Source organism: Hypanus sabinus, chromosome 25, assembly GCF_030144855.1.
Source record: "Hypanus sabinus isolate sHypSab1 chromosome 25, sHypSab1.hap1, whole genome shotgun sequence".
NCBI classification, from domain to species: domain Eukaryota; kingdom Metazoa; phylum Chordata; class Chondrichthyes; order Myliobatiformes; family Dasyatidae; genus Hypanus; species Hypanus sabinus.
This window is the reverse complement of record NC_082730.1, coordinates 42,003,706-42,024,304: the sequence shown is the minus strand read 5'-3', so window position 1 is coordinate 42,024,304 and position 20,599 is coordinate 42,003,706. Positions and strand designations below refer to the sequence as shown.

At 40.1% G+C, this 20,599-nt stretch overlaps 1 protein-coding gene across 2 annotated transcripts in view; it reads right to left on the bottom strand.

Moving 5' to 3' along the window:
• Positions 1-20,599, bottom strand: part of LOC132381301 (synaptotagmin-B) — a 113,936-nt gene that overhangs the window by 18,993 nt on the left and 74,344 nt on the right. For both annotated transcript variants that reach the window (XM_059950681.1, XM_059950680.1), the window contains exon 8: positions 13,260-13,393. In XM_059950681.1, coding sequence (XP_059806664.1) covers positions 13,260-13,393 — 134 coding nt within the window. The remainder of the gene's footprint in view (positions 1-13,259; positions 13,394-20,599) is intronic.

Sequence of the window (20,599 nt, the reverse complement as noted above, 5' to 3'; positions counted from 1 at the left end):
AAGGTGAAGAGCAGAATGACAAAATACCACATTGGGTTGAAAGTCCAGAAACGTTAGATGTCAAATTGGGTAATGTGCAAGAGGGGGAACTTTAAGTGGCATAAGAAAGGAAAAAAATGGGTCAGGGAAGACACAAAACAATTCTGAAATGCTGTCAATGTATGTTATTTCTCTACATTTACACACATTATTTTACAAACAATTCACTATTTGAGTCCAGTGTAAAAAAATGTAGAGAAAGTGTTGCTGCCATTTTAGGTCTACGGGATCTGAGGAATGTGATGAAGCCATTGCAGGAACAACAGACATTGCTGCAGATTAGACAGTGAGTGCTTTGGGGGGTGAGGCTCTCCTTTTCACTTACTCTAGGCTATGTAATCCCAATGAATGGTTCTCAATACCATTCTCGATTCACTTTCTCCATTTTGCACAATAATGACCTAGAGATTCCAATGATTGTTCACTTTTTCAATCCAGTAATCCCCTGCCATGATAAACTTTGGAACAGAGAGTTTCTCTTCACAGACCTGACATTGGTCATGCTTAAAACTTGGCCTGATGATCTTTGATATTAAATTTGTTGGCGCATATAGGAGATTGGTGGGTAAAATCAAAGCTCATGGCATTGGGGGGAAGACATTGACATGGATAGAAAACTGGTTGGCAGATAGAAAGCAAAGGGTAGCGATGAATGGATGTTTCTCGGAATGGCAGGTGGTGACTAGTGGGGTGCCCTCAGGGCTTGGTATTGGGACCACAGCTGTTTACGACTTACGTCAACGATTTAGATGAAGGCATTGAGAATAACATCAGCAAGTTTGCTGATGATACTAAGCTGGGTGGCAGTATGACATGATGAGGATGTTAGGAGAATTCAGGGTGACTTGGATAGGCTGGGTGAGTGGGCAGATACTTGGCAGATGACGTTTAATGTGAATAAGTGTGAGGTTATCCACTTTGGGAGTAAGAACAGGAAGGCAGATTATTATCTGAATGGTGTAGAGTTAGGTAAGGGAGAAATACAAAGAGATCTAGGAGTCCTTGTTCATCAGTCACTGAAGGTGAATGAGCAAGTGCAGCAGGCAGTGAAAAAGGCTAATGGAATGTTGGCCTTTATTACAAAGGGAATTGAGTACAAGAGCAAGGAACTCCTCTTGCATTTGTACAGGGCCCTGGTGAGACCACACCTGGAGTATTTTGTACAGTTTTGGTCTCTAGGCTTAAGGAAGGACATCCTGGCTGTAGAGGAAGTGCAGCATAGATTCACAAGGTTAATTCCTGGGATGTCTGGACTGTCTTACGCAGAGGGGTTAGGGAGACAGGGCTTGTATATGCTGGAATTAAGAAGATTGCGAGGGGATCTGATTGCAACATATAAGATTATTAAGGGATTGGACAAGATAGAGGCAGGAAATATGTTCCAGATGCTGGGAGAGTCCAGTACCAGAGGGCATGGTTTGAGAATAAGGGGTAGGTCATTTAGGACAGAGTTAAGGAAAAACTTCTTCTCCCAGAGAGTTGTGGGGGTCTGGAATGCACTGCCTCGGAAGGCAGTAGAGGCCAATTCTCTGGATGTTTTCAAGAAGGCGCTAGATAGGTATCTTATGGATAGGGGAATCAAAGGATATGGGGACAAGGCAGGAACCGGGTATTGAAAGTAGATGATCAGCCACGATCTCAAAATGGCGGTGCAGGCTCGAAGGACCGAATGGTCTACTTCTGCACCTATTGTCTATTGTCTATATGTTAAGATAAGCCACAAAAGGGGTGGCAAGGTTGTGCAATGGTTGGGGTAACACTATTACATCGCCAGTGACCTGGGTTCAATTCCTGCTGCTGTTTGTAAGGAGTTTGTACATTCTCCTTATGACTGCATGGGTTTCCCTTGGGTACTCTGGTTTCTCCCACTTTCTGAAGACGTACAGGTTAGTAGGTTAATTAGTCACATGGATGTATTTGGGTGGCATGGGCTTGTTGGACTAGAAGAGCCTGTTACATGCTGTATCTCTAAAAAACGAAAACCAATCGTTACGGTGTAATGAGCGCCAAGCCTGGTTGGACGTTTGTATGTGTGAATCTTGAATGGCTTTGGTGTAGAATTTCGATAATTATGTAATATATGTCAACTGCACTTTAGAATGTATGGTGTCACTTGCAATAAGATTTATATTTATCATTTATGAATTTGGCAGAAGAAAAACATGAGTATTGATATATTCCTGAATCACTTTGTCATACTTGGATCAGCCTGACATCATGCGCACAAACGGAAATAAATTTAGTTCTGATTTCAATGTGATTAAACATCTATTTATCAGTTAGACAGACAAGACCAAAAGACCATCAGATATAGGAGCAGAATTAGGCCACATGGCCCAACGAGTCTTCTCTGCCATTTCATCATGTCTGATCCAATTTTCCTCTCAGCCCCAATTTTCTGCCTTTTCTCCATATCCCTTCATGCCCTGACCAATCAAGAATCTATCAAGTTCTGCCTTAAATATACATAAAGATTTGGCCACCACAGCTGCCTGTGGCAAATAATTCCACAGATTCACTACTCTCTGGCTAAAGAAGTTCCTCCTTATCTCTACTCTAAAACAATGCCCCTCTATTCTGAGGCTGTGTCCTCTGGTCTTAGACTCTTTCATCATAGGTAACATCCTCTCCACATCCACTCTATCCAGGCCTTTCACCATTCAATAGGTTTCAATGAGGCCACCCTCGTTCTGAAAATTAGTGAATTTAGGCCCAGAGCTATCAAACACTCTTCATATGTCAAGCCTATCAATCCTGGAATCATTTTTGTCACCATCCTTTGACCCTCTCCAGTTTCAGCACATCCTTTGTAAGATAAGGGGCCCAAAACTGTTCACAATTCTCCAAGTGAGGCCTCACCTGTGCTTTATAAAGTCTCAAAATTACATCCTTACTTTTATATTCTAATCCTTTTGAAATGAATGCTAACATTGCATTTGCCTTCCTCATCACAGTCTCAACCTGCAAATTAATCTTTAGGGAATCCTGCACAAGGACCCCCAAACCCCTTTGCACCTCAGTTTTTTTTGTATTTTCTGTTTAGAAAATAGTCAACACTTTGATTACTTCTACTAAACTGCATGACCGTACATTTTCTGACAATGTATTCCATCTGCCATTTCTTTGCCCATTCTCTTAACCTGTTTATCCGGCTGTTGTCTATCTACTTCCTCAAAATGACCTGTACTCCAGCTATCTTTGTATCATCCCAAACTTTGCATAAAGCTATCAATTCCATTATCCAAATCATTGACAAATAACATAAAAATAGTCGGTCCCAAAACCGACTTCTGTGGAACACCACTAGTCACTGGCAGCCAACCAGAAAAGGCTCCCTTTATTCCCATTCTTTGCCTCCTGCCAATCAGCCACTGCTTTATACATGCCAGAATCTTTCTTGTAATACCATGGTCTCATAGCTTGTTAAGCAGTCTCATGTGTGGCACCTTGTCAAAGGCCTTCTGAAAATCCAAGAACACAACATCAACTGCTTCTCCTTTGTCTATCCTGCTTCTTATTTCTTAAAAGAATTCCAAAAGATTTGTCAGGTAAGCACTTCTCCTGAGGGAACCATGCTGACTATGACCTATTTTATCATGCGCTTCTAAATACCCTGAGATCTTATCCTTCATAATTGACTCCAATGTCTTCCTGACTACTGAAGTCAAACTAACTGGACTATAGTTTCCTTTCTTCTGCCTCCCTCCCTTCTTGAAGAATGGAATGATATTTGAAATTTTCCAGTCTTCTGGAACCATTCCAAAATCTGGTGATTCTTGAAAGGTCATTACTAATTCCTCCATGATCTCTTCAGACACCTCTTTCAGAACCCTTGAGTGTATCCCATCTGGTCCAGGTGGCTATCTACTTTTAGAGCTTTCAGTTTTCTAAGAACCTTCTCTCTGGTAATGGTAACTTCACACACTTCATGTTCCTGACACCTGGAACTTGCATCATATTGATAGTGCCTTCCACAGTGAAGACTAATGTAAGATACTTGTTCAGTTCGTCCTTGTTCCCCATTACTACCTCTCCAAAATCATTTTCTTGCAGTCCAATTTCTTTTATAATTTATGTATCTGAAGAATTTTTTGGTATCATCTTTAATATTATTGGCCAGCTTGCTTTTGAATTCCGTCTTTACCTTCTTAATGACTTTTTTAGTTGTCTAGGTTTATAAATGCTTCCCAATCTTCTAAGTTCCCACTAATTTTGCTCTATTATTTGCCCTCTCTTTGGCTAATAGTTGAATGCATTTGGAGCAAAACTTTGGGTTACAGTAATAAAAATCACTAATTACCAGTTTCTAATCCCCACTCCATCTCCCTCACCTGAAGCAGTCAGAGTGACTCTTGTCCAGGTCTCACATCAAATAACAACAAACGTAACAAAGTGTTTAATTTCCCTTATTTATTTGTTTAGAGGCACAGCACGGGCAGGTCTTTGCAGCGTTGCCCAGCAATCATCTGTTCAACACTAGCCTAGTCACAGGACAATTAGCAATGACCTACTAACTGGTACATCTTTGGCCTGTGGGAATAAACCAGAGCACCCAGGGGAAACCCACATGGTCACGGTCATGGTCACCCACATGCAAACTCCTTACAGATGGCTTTGGAAATTAACTCAGAACTCCACACCCTGAGCTGTAATAACATTGTGCTGATCACTGCACTAGATTGATACAAGCTTTTGGCTATGTGAATCAGAAAGTACATCAGTTGGTGCTTATGGAATTGACCACCTGAGTATTGAAAATCTGATATTTTTATGTTGAGACCTGTACCCGTGACTCCACATACTTAACACAAACATTACCCCCTCAACCTCACCGAATGCTTGCAGGGAGTCCAGATCCATTACTAAACAGAGAAGTGCAAATACCTTATTACAGATGCAAAAAAATTTGAAAGGAATGATCTTCAAGATTTAATGCTGTGAGAAAATATCAGAAGAACCTCAGAAAAAGTTTAAGTTCATGTTGTCAACAATTAGCATGTATCTCTTTCCTCTGACTGAGAAGTGAACCAATAAAGTGAGCCCACAATATACAGACAAAACCAAAGATAGATAAAAAGAGATTAGCTTTATTTGTCACATGTACATCGAAAGACCGACACGTACAGTGAAATGCGTTATTTGCGTCAATGACCAACAGGATCTAAGGATGTGCAGAGGGCAGCCTGTAAATATGGCATGCTTTTTTGCACCAACTTCACATGGTCACAACTCTAACCCTAACCTGTATGTCTTTGGAATATGGGAGATACTTTAAAATGCAAGTAGGCTAGAGATTAAGTGTTGAGGGCCACAAGCTGCATCTACATCCACAAAAGTCCCCAAGGATTTGCAAGCGCTTCATTTGTTGATGACTCTGTCATCAACTTTTTTTCTCTCTTATTAGGACATTATTTTTGTGATTATTTAACGTTAAGGAATGTTTTCTGTAAGATCGAAAGTTAGATGATTCTGGGAAAGCATTGATGTTTACAAAGGTATTTAAAGGAGTCCAATTTTAGTGAGTCAATCTTTACAGTGAGAATACACGATGATGTCATTATTTAGCTGAGATTTGTCAGTATTTACAGGGCACCTAATATTGGGCATCAGTGGTTGCAGGGTGTCTAAAAGATTATATTGATTCTAATGAAGATGGTACGTAACATTGTTTATGGGAGGTTACCAAAAGTGTGTTAGCATCTGCGGGTAGGCCACTGGATTGTTTCCCACAAAACTATCTGTGGCAGATCTTAAGATGCCAGCATCCCAGCTCCGTACCTCTGAAGTTTCCTGTCTATACTTTCCAACCATTCACTTTCTTATCCTCCTCCTTTAAACTCACATCTCACCAAGCTTTTTCTTAATACCTTTTCTCATACTCGGGATTTTGATGTGTCAATTCTTCTAATTTAGAATTACAAAGCACTTCAGAAGATTTATATTTTAAATGCACTGAATGATGAAATGCATTATTGCAGATTGAGGGGTAAAGGCTTCTTATTTATTAAGCACCAATGAATGTTAATTTACAGATCCAGAATGGGAACAATCCCTTCTGGCCTAACAAGCCTGTGCCGGCCAATTACACCCCAAGTGACCAATTAACCCACTAACTCGTATGTCTTTGGAGAATGTGGGAGGAAACCGGAGCACCTGGAGGACAGTAGTCCATAACACCTTACAGGCGGCGGTCTGTAAACCCAATTGGTGATCGCTGGCGCTGTAAAGTGATAGTGTGCTGCCTCCAATTCACTTTGCCTGTTCGGCTGTGTGATGATGCCTGTTTTCATTGACCCACCTGAATCAGGGTACTCAGCCACTGTTAATCCACTGGCCCAAGATTCTCAAAGTACTCTGTTATTATGGAAGGCTCAACGCAAATGATAGCGAAGATTTTTGAGATGGAATTGGAATTATATAGGGAATTCTCATGGGCTCTACCACAATAACATCTGCAAGAATCCAAGAACTCTTAAATCAAGTGAATACTATGTTCTGGTCTAAAGCAAAGTAATTCAATGCATAGTTCTTCTGTCATGAGTATTCACAATAATTTAATTACATTCCATACCCACGTGATTTCTTTTCTCACTTGGCTTCACAGGAAGTGAAGAGCTATCCTTGGATTGTAATAGGGTATATGCCCCTTGATTATTGATATCCTAGGAATTGTGTCAATAATTCCTAGGATTAATTTTTGAAAATGTCATCATTTGTCTCCAAATGTGACTTTGGTACAAAGATATTGTTAGAGATGGCAAGGTTGAAAAGAATAGTGCAATAATTCAACAAATAGAAATGCACAAAGTACGTTTGTTGTAAAATGGAGGGGAGTTACATAGGAGCACTGACTGGGGACTGTGAGACTTCATCACATTCTACCCTAGAACAATCTATCTGACAGCGCCAGCCGAGCGGCTCTGAAGAATCTACCCCGCGTCTACTGGGAACGGTGGAGGGTATGGGGTCTGGCTTCATCCGGGCAGAGTGCTGCTGTGCCGTTGGGGAGCGGTGCTCTGGCTGCTGGGGGGGGGGGCGGTGGTGGGCTGGTCCTGATCTGATTATGGTGGGTGTCAGGAGGGCGCAGCGTTGTGCTGGGGTTCCGGCTGCACCGTTGTGCGCGTTGGACCCAGGCCTCGGGACAACACGCGGGAGAGGGTCCCACACAACGTGAGCCGCCTCACAGGGATGCCTAACCTGCCATTCCGTGACACTCCAAATTGTTTCTTGCACGAGCTGCTCCTCCGCACCTTTCACTTCCTTACCTTCATTTGCCAACACACTCTCTTTGGCGGTCTGCTTTACCATCCGGCAGCGGAGGAGGTCCCCAGTGGAAGTCCCTTTACACAGGGCTGCTTCCCCCATACATTGGGGACCTGGGTGGAAGGTTTGGCATCGGGCAGTACCATACAACAGATTCCTGAGCATGGTTGCTGACACCCCGCCCAGCCGTCCATTCTGTGGGCGGGAGAAGTCAGCGCTTACGGAACGTGAGAGGCTGCAGCCGCTCTTTGAGCTTCTCAGCGTGCTACTGCTGAGCTTGTGGTTACTCTTTAGTCCCGCACCCAGTTCGGAAGGGGCTGGGCATGAGGAGGATCTGCTGGTGGGCTTGGTCCTGGGACTGGTCAAGATGGCCATTCACGGGTCTAGGTGCAGGGTGCTGCCCCAGCCTACTGCCTGCCCCTTTTCTGAGGATATGTCTGTGCCCGGCTATCCTTTGAAAGGGAGCACGTGGTCGCAGTGGGCACTTTGGGGGGTTTCAGTGAGCGGTGGTTCCCCTGTGCTATTGACTGTTTATAGACAGTAGTAACCATATTTCAATTTGAGTATACCTACTGTCTTGTAAATACTGATTGTCTGTATCTTTGTGTGTATATGTTATAAGTATAGTTCTGTAAAAAAACAAACTAACTATGCCTCCCTCAACAAAACTGAAGCATTTTCAACTGGATATGCAAGGTCTTTGAATGCAGTGCAATTGGTCTTGCTGAGGCGCATTGAACAGGTGAAAAAGCAAGAGAAATTCTGCAGATGCTGGAAATCCAAGCAACACATGCAAAATGCTGGAGGAATTCAGTAGACCAGGCAGCATCTATGGAAAAGATTACAGTTGGTGTTTCGGGCCGAGTCCCTTTGTCAGGACTATTTGGCATATGTCTGGGAGAGACCCAAGAGCTGTCTGCAAGTTGTCTACGTGACAGCAGAAGCATCCCCTATTTTTGTAAAACACCTGTTTGGCAATTTTTAATGTTACTGATTTGTAATAAACTGGGCAAGGAGTTTATACATAATTATCCCTTTTGTTCCCTGGACTTGGTTGCTATACATCTTCAGTGACTGTCTCCCCATCGGTGATGTATAAACATAAGTAACATTTAAGTCGGGGGTCCCAACCCTTTTTATGTCATGGACAACGGCCACTAATCAAAGGGTCCATGGACCCCAGGATGGGAACCCTTGATTTAGAGTTTGGATTTTGGATTTGTACCAGTTCAGTCGAAAATCATCAACTTGCAGCATTAAATCTGCCTTTCTCCCGTTTCTGATGTTGCCTGGCTTTGCTGAGTCTTTCCAGTTTTATTCTAGATTTCCTGCATCAGCAGAATGTTGCATCTCAGAGTTCCAGAATTCATTTTCTTTTCTTGCTCTATTTGCATTCAACCCGTTCTATTTACATTTCCTTCAAACAAAAGGGCTACAAAGAATCAACGTTCACTACCCGTTCAGAGCTGGGACCAGATCACTTTAGTCACTTATTCTCTTGTGAACACCCATCCTATCACAGACTTTCCCCTTGTTCTCTCCATTTCTCTACCATCTCGTCAACTTACATGTTTTTGCTCCACGGATACCACCAGAATAGACAATAGATAATAGGTGCAGAAGTAGACCATTCAGCCCTTCGAGCCTGCACCACCATTCTGAGATCATGGCTGATAATCTACTATCAATACCCGGTTCTTGCCTTGTCCCATATCCCTTGATTCCCCAATCCATAAGATACCTATCTAGCTCCTTCTTGAAAGCATCCAGAGAATTGGCCTCCACTGCCTTCTGAGGCAGTGCATTCCAGACCCCCACAACTCTCTGTGAGAAGAAGTTTTTCCTTAACTCTGTCCTGAATGACCTACCCCTTATTTTCAAACCATGCCCTCTGGTATTGGACTCTCTCAGCATCTGGAACGTATTTCCTGCCTCTATCTTGTCTAATCCCTTAATAATCTTATATGTTTCAATCAGATCCCTTCTCAATCTCCTTAATTCCAGCGTGTACAAGCCCAGTCTCCCTAACCTCTCTGTGTAAGACAGTCCAGACATCCCAGGAATTAACCTCATGAATCTATGCTGCACTTCCTCTACAGCCAGGATGTCCTTCCTTAACCCTGGAGACCAAAACTGTACACAATACTCCAGGTGTGGTCTCATCAGGGTTCTTTACAAATGCAAGAGGATTTCCTTGCTCTTGTACTCAATTCCCTTTGTAATAAAGGCCAACATTCCATTAGCCTTCTTCACTGCCTGCTGCACTTGCTCATTCACCTTCAGTGACTGATGAACAAGGACTCCTAGATCTCTTTGTATTTCTCCCTTACCTAACTCTACACCGTTCAGATAATAATCTGCCTTCCTGTTCTTACTCCCAAAGTGGATAACCTCACACTTATTCACATTAAACGTCATCTGCCAAGTATCTGCCCATTCACCCAGCCTATCCAAGTCACCCTGAATTCTCCTAACATCCTCATCATATGTCACACTGCCACCCAGCTTAGTATCATCAGCAAACTTGCTGATGTTATTCTCAATGCCTTCATCTATATCGTTGACGTAAATCGTAAACAGCTGTGGTCCCAATACCGAGCACTGTGGCACCCACTAGAAACACCCATTCACCGTTACCCTTTGCTTTCTATCTGCCAACCAGTTTTCTATCCATGTCAATGTCTTCCCCCCGATGCCCTGAGCTTTGATTTTACCCACCAATCTCCTATGTGGGACCTTATCAAATGCCTGAGTATTTCTACTATATTCTTGTTCAGTTTCAGGTCCCTAGCATCTGCAGTTCTTTGCTTTTTACCAAATCAATCTACTCTTCAGCTGTGAGAGTTTGAATCATGTACACCAGGCAGTGATCAGCAAGTTTGCCTCCCTGAGCTGTTTACATTCCGGGAGAATGCAACTGAATTATTGGGACATCAGACACTCTAATGCCTGGATTAGAAGTGCTACCAAATGGCCCAGAGAAGGAATAAATCAGTGAGCCTTCACAGAATGAAGAGAATTCCTGTAATGTATTGCCTGCTTGGAGAGCTGGTCTGCGTGGGTGGATATGAGTGCTGATCTCTGGGACTACTGCCTGCTTAAAATGTTTATTTAACCATCTGCTGCAAAATTACATGACAACAAACATCCTGATTTAATGAGAGCAATTAATTAATAGATTTAACATTTTGCTAACTACATCTGGTCAAATCACGTCAAACTCAGACTTGAAGTTTCCATCAGTTAAGGAGAATGTGGAATATCAGAAGACCATACTTCAGCAGAAAATCTTTGTGCTGTAATAATGAAACTGTGGCCTAGAAATTCATTAGCTTCATACTCGAAGCATTGAAGCAGTGAGAGTACACTTTTCACACAGTTCCTCTAAAGATGAGATTTCCAGTCCTGGTCTTGTTGCTTCTGTTTAACTGGGGAGTCATCTCAATGGTGTGAAAGGGTTCAGGAAAGTCTTCGTAAACTTTTGATTTTCAGCATTTAAGTCTATCAAGTTTTACTAGTTTTTAAAAAAAATGTTTCTAAGAAGTATGAAAATCTAACTATTTTGACAGCATGGACAGCTAGCTGGTCAGGGAAGGAGGCTTAGCTCGCCGTTAGCTCTCTGAGGCTGAAGCTGTTTTTTGGCCACCCACCTCCCCCATACCTAGTAGGCCCTCCATTGATCAGGGTCACAAGCCGGGGTAACACGATATGGAGAGAAAGCTGTTGCCCATGCAGCTGATGAATCCAAAGGAATGGCAGAGACTGATACAGGTTGGCACCAGTGGCATCGCAGAAGCTGCCAGTCATTATTGAATTCAATATGGGACTGCCTTAGGGACTTCAGCTCCAGATATTTCCTTGGGGTTTATTCCGGAAGCCTTCCCCATGAGTGGGTACTGCTGCAAGGCATTGGAGGTGGTTTGAGATCAAAAGTTTTCTTCTCCTAGTTGACCGACCAACCACAGCTAACGAGCCCCACCTGCCCAAAGTGACAGGTTTTAAGGCACCTGTAACCTGCCTTTGCCCCATCTCCTGTCAGTAGGAACCATTTCACCCGGTTTAGTAGCTAAGACACTGACAAAGGCCTCGGAACTGGACTTGGTTGTCAGAGGCAATTTGAGATGCGCACCATTGGGAGCATTTAATAGATAGTAGGAGCTGGCTATAACAACCTTGCTGATTTCAATAGAGGAGGATAGTAGCATGATGTTAACTTTCAAAGACTTTGGGAGCAGATTGTTTCTCAGCTCATCTGCTGGCATAGTGGAACTTGCTTGTCAAAGTCAATCCTGGGATTGGGGCATTACTGGACAAGCTTTTCACTGTATCTCAGTACATGTGACATCCATTGCCATCATCAACTATATGAGAAAATGCTGATTAAACTAAGTTAACTACTCAGTTAATTTCGAGGGAAATCAAATTAGCTACGTACAACGATATGCGACTGGTCTTACATATAGGTCATACTGCAGGGCGGAGTATTACTTTCTTCCTAATGGACCTCAGTGAATCAGTTGTGTTTAATAATGATTTACAAATTTGTTTCTCTTCTTTAAGATCAGCTTTGCTAATCAACTAAACATTTTTTGTGAGACTTGAACTCACTTTCTTTGGACTGGTGGACATAAATCTTTCTACTGGCATGGACATCTCACAATATTGATATGGATTACCTCACACTTCAGAATTCACACCAACCTGATTTAAGAAGTGCTTCTCTATTTCTGGGTAATCTATGTGGTCAACCTCTTTTCTAATGATAATCATAAGATATGTCAACGAGGCATTGCAACATTGGAATTGATGTAGACCTTCAACCCCGTATCTTCAGCACTTCCTTCCACTAATCTCTGCAGCAACTGATTCGATTCTTGACCCCGCAATTATCTCGTCATGATCTTGCACTTTATTGTTTACCTGGACTGAATTATCTCTGTAGCCATTATACTTCATTATACTGTTCATTCTGTTATTGTTCTGCCTCAATGTATTGTGTAATGATTTGATCTGTATGAACAGTATGCAAGACACTTCTCACTGTATCTCAGTACATATGACAATAATAATCAAATGCTTGTCAGTGATTTCTGCTTCTCAGTTCGTTCCTGTTTTCCGAGGGCATTACCCTTGCTCTCCCTTACAACTCCCCAAGCCTTTTTCGTGGTTATATGAGATAGAGAGGAGAGATGGAGTGGAGGGAGAGGGAGATCTTTGAACAATTTCATGTACCAGGCTTCACTCTCAATTAAAATTCCTTCTGTGTGCATGCTTTTTGAATACAAATTCTTTCACAGATTCGCAATTAATTCAGAACATGGAACATAGATCATTACAGCACAGTACAGGCGCTTCAGCCCAAGATGTTGTGCTGACCTTTTAACCTATTCAAAATCAATCTAATCCTTTCCTCCCACATCGAACTCAATTTTTAACAATCATCCATGTACCTATCTAAGAGCTTCTTAAATGCCCCTAATGTAGGTGCCTCTATCACCACCCCTGGCATGCACTTACCACTCTCTGTAAGAAGAACTTACCTCTGATGTCCCCTCTATGCTTTTCTCTAATCACCTTAAAGTTATGCCCTCTCATATTATCCATTTCCGCCCTGGGAAAAATGTTTCTGACTATCCTCTCGATCTATACCTCTTATCAACATGTTATTTTAAGGATGTTGGTCTCAAGAAAAGAAACTTTCAATGACTGATTGCTAATAAGGGGTAATAACTTGAAGCCAAATAGACAAGAGAACTGTATTAATAAATATTTTATAATTATCCTAACATCCAGAGCCAAGATGAAATAACATGCAAAGTAACTACATCTCCACAAATTTATCAAGATTAGACCAATGCTTTTACTGCATCTTTAACCCATGAATTACACTTTTTTTTTGTTTTGATGACAGAGTAATTTTCTTTTACTCCATTGTTTAAGAATCTAAGTATTTGTACCTGTATCTGTTCGAATGGAATTTCAAAGCTGAACGACTCATTGTAGTACGGATTCAGTGTGTTTTTCTTGACTGTGGTCTTCTTCTTCTTGAGTCGTTTTCCGTTCTGTAGGAGATGTATCTTTACGTAAGGATCTAAAAAAAAAAGATTGTCATTCCTTAGTAATCTATTTGAAATAAAGAAAGATTAGTCCTTAAAACCTTGAGGCACATGATGGTGTACTCGACTGGATGCACCCTTATGTTTCCCATTCCTTTATACTTTAGCCAATTCAGATGACAAATTGACTGAAGCTGCCCATGTGCTGGTTGAAAGGTTCCACCATGTGCTGTTGTGTGCCATCTGCTTTGAATTCAGAATTAGCATTGACGAAATTTCACCAAGTGAATTTTACAGTGTGTGATGAATAAATTTTGGAATACAGAGATAGGAGTGTAGCAAGCAACCAGAATACAACTCAGAAAATTATGAGTGCACAGTGCTAATTTTATATCAAACTATTTTGTTTTTATGATGACTGGTCTATGTGAAGCTAACTTGTTCCTGTCTTTGAAATTTATGGAAGGAGATTCAGTAGCAGCTCCCAATGGGAACCATAGTAATGGAATCATGGAAATAGACCTTTTGGTCCACCTTTTCCAATGCCAACTGCGACGCTGATCCATGCTAATCTCATTTGCCTACCTTAGACCCAGATTCCTCATACCTTTCCTATCAAAGTAGCTGTCCAGATGCATTTTAAACTAGGTGTACAGAATGTCTGTAAGGGAGGAACTTGGAGAACTATGAGGAAAGGACAGGTGTCTGGGACTACTTAGAGAGCCAGCTTTGCCCTTGCTCTGTTCTACTGTGCAACAGATCTATGTACTTAATCGCTTCACAACTGACCAGTTCATGTGCTTACTGATTTTACAGGCATTAATATGAGTGGTTTCAATATATTGAATCTTATTCACAATGCATTCCATCCTTAGTTCCTTCCAATACTGATTTTTTAAAACACAATATCTGTGGACATTGAGCTACTGAAGTGCCCGTGGCTGTGATCATCCTGTGCTCAGTCTGCTGGGTTTTTGTTTTGCATCTGAGAAGGATAATTTCATCCTCTGGCTCACTAATCCCAAAGCAATCTACCTTATTGATCAGCTCAAGTTCTTTCAATCATCAGCAGGCAGTTTAGAATAATAGGCAGTTGTGGGGATTAAACAGACAGCTATCTGGCTCTGAAGTAACTGCTATAAAGCAAACACGGCATGAGTCACTGAGGAGTGCAGTGCAGGAGAAAATATAGTTCTCCAGCAAACTACTGCTTTGCAAATTTATTTTCCCTTGGTATCCCTGGAATCACAAAGTTCTGAGAATGAGAACAAGTATTAAGTAGAACACTATATATGGTAGCATATGCACAAACCTGATATTGTGGTATAATCCTACTTCTGGAACTTCATTATGTTACAATATTGAAGGAATTTCAACACAAGCTCTGTTGTTTAGCATCAGTGGATGGATTGGCAACGTAATAGATTACAGTACAATCACTCTTATGTAGCTGTAACCTCTATTAGCAAATAGCTTGTTAATCTAATATGATAGAAAAAAAAGCATGACTCACAATCCATATCATGGAAGAAAACCTCCACCTACACTAGATTTTGCTATTCCTCTGAGTGTAGTATACCTTTGGCTGGTGAAATTCCTGCAGCATTGCTTCATCAGCCCGACACAAATGCTGCCTCTGTGGAGTTTGCAGGTTCTCCCTATGACGGTGTGGATTTCTTTCAGGTACACAGGTTTCCCCCCAAATTACAAAGGTCTGATGGTTCAGAGATTAATCAATCACTGTAAATTGCTCATTGTTTTAAAAGTGAGTGGCGGAATCAAGGGGGAATTGATCAGATTATTGCAAATGGATGGTTAACAGTAGACGTGGACTAGGTGGATCAGACGGTTTGCTTCCATGCTCTATGAGTCATGATGTATCTAAGAATTCAGCGACAGCGCTTCAGTCTCCACTCACCAGGGTTGTCTGGTTCTTGCCCTTGTCTTTCTGACAAAATGTGTTTGCTACTAACAAGACATAGAATTGTGCATTGTACTGAGCTGTTATAACTAATGCTGATCTTAAAAAAAATAGAGTAGCCCCTGAAGGAAATACATTGAGAATACCTGTACATCGAACAGCTCAGTATTGATGGGGCTCTGTCAACACTTACCCCCTGCCCCCGAATAGCAGGTAACATAATCAGGACCCCTCCCATCCCTATCATTCTTTCTACTTTCCCCTTTCAACTGGGAAGAAGACACAAAGCCTTGAGAACATGTGCCACCAGTTTCGAGGACAGCTTTTAAAATCACCATATTAGATTCATTAATGGCCTTCTTATACACTAAAGTTGAACTTTTAATCTCTCAATTTACCTTGGCATGGCTCCTGTAATTAATTTGTCTACCTGCAGTTTCTCTGTAACCGTAATACTAGATTCTGCATTTAGTTTTTCCTTTAAGTACAACCTCGATGTACTTGTGCACAGAGTGGTCTATTTGTATGGCATGTAAACAAAAGATTTTCACTGTGTTATGATGCATGTGACAATAACAAGCCAATTATCAATTACACCCATTCAGATTGGACAAACAATAACTAGAAAAGATCACAAAACATTTTCCCAGATCACTAACTTCTAATCTCAAAATAATTGCTTTTTTCTCAATTTTGAATTTTATTTTGGTTTTACATTTAATGTGGAAGAAAACTGAAGGAAAATCAAGAAACTAAAAAAAAATAGAAAAATCTCATTCATTTTGAAGAAAACTAAGATTTTCCCCTGTTGTATTATTGTGCTTTCAAATTTTTATTTTCCTAGATCTATAATCTATTCACGTTTGATGGATAGAATGCATATTCTGTAAGCTTAATATATTTGAAATTAACTACAGTTTTCTTCTCCCTACACCGTAAAACTGTATTTTTGAACTTAGTGCTAGAGCAGATTTACTTCAGTCTGTTCTGATAAAGGCTCATTGACCCGAACTGCAAACTTTTACTTCTGTCTTCAGTACTCTTTGACTCACTGAAACGTCCAGTATTTCCATACTTATTTCAGATTTCCAGTGTTCCCAATGTTTTACTTTTTTAAAAATATGAACAATTCTGAAGGGTAAGTACTGAAGGATTAAAGCACCAAGGATGTCCCTGCTTGAGCACCAGAAACTGACCCTGCAGTTATGTTAAAATCCCATTTATATGTTTCCTCCAAGTTCCACTTATACTGCTGGGCAAGTCTGTGATTGGACTTTGGACTAAGTTGATAAATATATTGACCAAGATCATTAATCAGGATGCTAAAAGACATAATTTCTCATAAACAATTGTGAATATGGTAAGGGCAAATGTTGCACACTTTAAAATTCAGAGGAAAGTTGGTACAATTTGATAATAATATGAAGCACTTATTTTAATTTCAATTTTAATTCTGAAGCCAAATTCACATTTTGTGAATAATTTATGTGCGAAATATTCTGTGTATTTGGACTCCCCCCTCCGCCTCGTTCCCACCAACCATCACTTTTCCAAGTAATGTGCATGGCTCGACCAGATGATATTTTCCATTAGGTAATGAATACACACTTTGATCATCCCCGTGTTGTAAAAACAGCATGCAACCTCTTGATAGGAGTAAGTGTGCTCTGACAACAAACTGTTTTGTTTGACCTTTAGTCACCGCAAACACAACTTTGAAACTGTTAAACATTTTGTTAGCTAATAGACAAACATTTTCTTTAAGTAGCATCACACTAGCTGGTGGAAATCGTGGGCTTGCTATGTTGGTGCTGGAATGTGGGGTGACCCTTGCAGGCTGCCCTCAGCATGTTCCTGGGTGTGTTGGTTGTTAATGCAAATGAAACATTTCACTGTCTGTTTTGATGTACATGTGATAAATAAGCTTGATTCTTGAATCTTGAAAGTGGACTGTAGCTTGCTCGGTTTTATTCTCATGTTAATCCTCAATGTGACAGATGTCATTTAGATGTGGCTTCATTGACCCACATGTTTTGGTCATGTCCTACTTTACATAATTATTGGAAGGACATATTTGCTACCATTTCCTCAATTTGGAATATTGATTTACAACCTCATTTTATCACTGCAATTTTTGGTATTCCAAATGAAGATGATAGTCGATTCTCCCCTTCAATTAGAAGAATGATTGCCTTTGTAACATTAATGGCCAGGAGATCTATATTACAAAATTGGAAAGAAGTAAATCCTCCTACCACATTTCAGTGGTTCTCTCAAACTATTTCTTGTTTAAGTTTAGAAAAAATTAGAAGTACTATTTTTGATTCATCAATTAAATTTGAAGAAACTTGGGGACCGTTCATTCGACACTTTCATATGAATTAATTTGACTTCTTCCAGACCTTTACTCTTATTATTCTTGTTCTGGTATGGAGTTCCAGAGTTTTTGACACTATCATATACTTATAAACTATTATTACTGCCCATGTTAGTTTAGGTTTTTTTTTATTATTCCCTTAAATATACATTTTTTCTTATATTTTATACTTTTTTTTCTTTTGATGATTATTTTTAATCTTTTCATGTATAATCAATATAGATTAGATTGATATTGTATGATCCTTTTTCGCTGATAGTTTAATAAGATATTGTTATCTTGTTACTAATTTAATTTCAAATCTATTGTATTCATAACCTATTTAATATATTATTATGTTATGTTCTTTTTTTAAAAAAACTAATAAAAAGATTGAAAAAGAAAAGTGGACTGTAGAATATCTTGTGATACAGAAATGTGCTGCCTATGCAGTCAGTCAAAGCCTTCTGCATTAAACTTCAAAATTCATCCCTCACATGTGATTGCGGACTTGAGTATGAAGCAAAGCTCGTGTTTTGTTGATAGGTTTAGCATTGAAGTATAGACAGTGTGCTGACTGAGTTCCAACGATTTGTTGTCCTGAAGGCTGCTTATTTGTACCATTTACAGTAGGGATTAAGTGGCTGCATTTATAATTGTGTTCTCCCAACCAAAAAAAAATCATCTTATCCTCAGCCAATTCTTTGCCATCTCTTTCAGATGAGTAGTGAATTGTAAACTATGGATGTATGACCAGCTGTAGGAAGGACTTTCAGACTGCGAACATACAAAGAGCGGTCATTAATAAGGCAAATGAATAGTGTTAATCCTGGCAAACTCCAGTATGACGCAGCTTCAATCAAACAATATGCAGGTATACACAATCCTTTGATGTCTTGCTGCTAAGACAGGAACAGTAACAGAGACTAATTTCTCACAATATGCTAATGTGCTGCCTTTCATTTAGCTGAAATTGTCAGAATTAATTTGCAAAACTCAGTGTCTACATTATTTGTTTTTCCTCTATCACTGTCAGATATTTCTGGTAAATAGTGTTTGTTTTGTATCTTTATATGTTGGCTGGCTGCTTGGAATTATACTCACCAAAGCTAAAGGATAGCCCATGAATTTCGTTATGGGCGCTCTAAGTTGATAGTGCTTACAGTCAATTTGCACTTGTCACTACAGTCATCAATTAGAGACATGTCTCCAGCTTTCTGGAATGCATTGAGACAGTTTCTTAATGGATCACTAATGTTTGAAATTTACCTGTAAGTACTTGATAGGTATGTCACAGACAGTTCCTACAACTGGAATAAGATCTCAAGTGTGAATGTTAAATATGTCTCCTTTCTGTTTTGTGTGGGACCATTTAAGAACCGAACAAGTTGAATCAGGATAGTCTGCTCCCGTGACTGCTCTATCATTTAATACATCTCACGTCTGGCCGAATTAAATTCTGTTTGCCATTTCACCAACCACATTTGAAAATGATCTATATCCCAATCTATTATTTGGTGCATTATCCACAACAATGCCAGTCTTTGTATTGACTGCAGATAGACTTATTAAAAAACATATTTACATTCAGATCAAGGTCATTTATATATATCACAACAGCAGAGGTCCCAGTAGGGATCCTTGTGGAACTCCACTAGTCATGAACCTCCAGTCAAATTAAGTCCCATTGACCACCTCCCTCTGTCTTCTAGGGGAAAGCCAATCCGAATCCATTCTATTATTTCCATGCTTGTCCCTATTTTACTTTATGAATAAAGGAACAATATTATCTACTCACCAGTGCTCCAGAATCTTACCTGTGGCTATAAAGGACACAAGGATCTTGGTCAAGGTGCCCACAATCTTATCCCTTGCTTCTCTTGATCACCTGAGGTGTATCCCATCAGGCCCTGGAACTCATCTCCCTTAATGTTCTTTTAGAGACCCAACACTGTCTTTTTTTTTAAATCACAAAATGCCCTAGCATACTGCTGTGCTCTATAAGGAGTTCACTGCCCTCCATATCCTTCTCTTTGGTGAATATTGATGCAAAGTTCTCACTTAAGACTTCACCTACATCCCCTGCCTGTCAGCTCATAGGGCCTTGCTCTCATCATTTTTTATCCTATTGCCAATGTCTTTTTATCACCCATCCTGACCTTCCTAATTCCCTTCTTTCCTAGTTCCATTTCAACTGTTTATTTTGAGTGTTGTCTGTCTGTTTAAAACTGGAATTCATTTTCAGTTGCTGGAATCAGAAACAAAAGCTGAAGTATTGGAAGAAGAACGATCACTATCCCCAAATATTGACTGATTCCCCTTTCCATTGCTGCTGCTTGAATGGCTTTTTGAGTTCTTCCAGGTATTTCTTTTTCTGTTTAAACCTGCATGTTGGCTTTGACACACCCAGATAGCTAGAGAGGAATAGGATCTATATGCTTGAAGAAGTCAGTCTGTTTACCAACTTCTTTCTTTTCCCGGTACAAATGGGTGTTAGGCAGGTGAAATTCACCCTCATGAAAGTGAGGAAGAGAATACGCCACTCATTTGCAATTTCAACGGAACCTTTGTTTGCATACATGTTTGACTTACTTAAAATATTTATATTCCCTTTGTCTTAGAGATACTTTTTAAAGTACTTCTCAGCTATTTTAATCAAACTATTTTAAAGAATCAATCAGAAAATGATGGTCAAAGAAGACTAATTATAAAATGTAAGTCCTTCCAGGTTTTTGTTTCTAGTTCAATGTTGACTATACTCAAATCAACACACTCAAATCCAAATCATGTAGTATAGGGTACACTGGCTCTTGTTTTATTTTACTACTAATAAGACAAGTTTACAATTGTGGTAGCAAAATCATAACTTCATAAGAAAACTTCCTTTAAGGAATCTCCAATTTATCCCACTTTATTTGCAAATGCCCAGCATTAGGGAAAGCTGGAAAGAAATTATGCTTATTA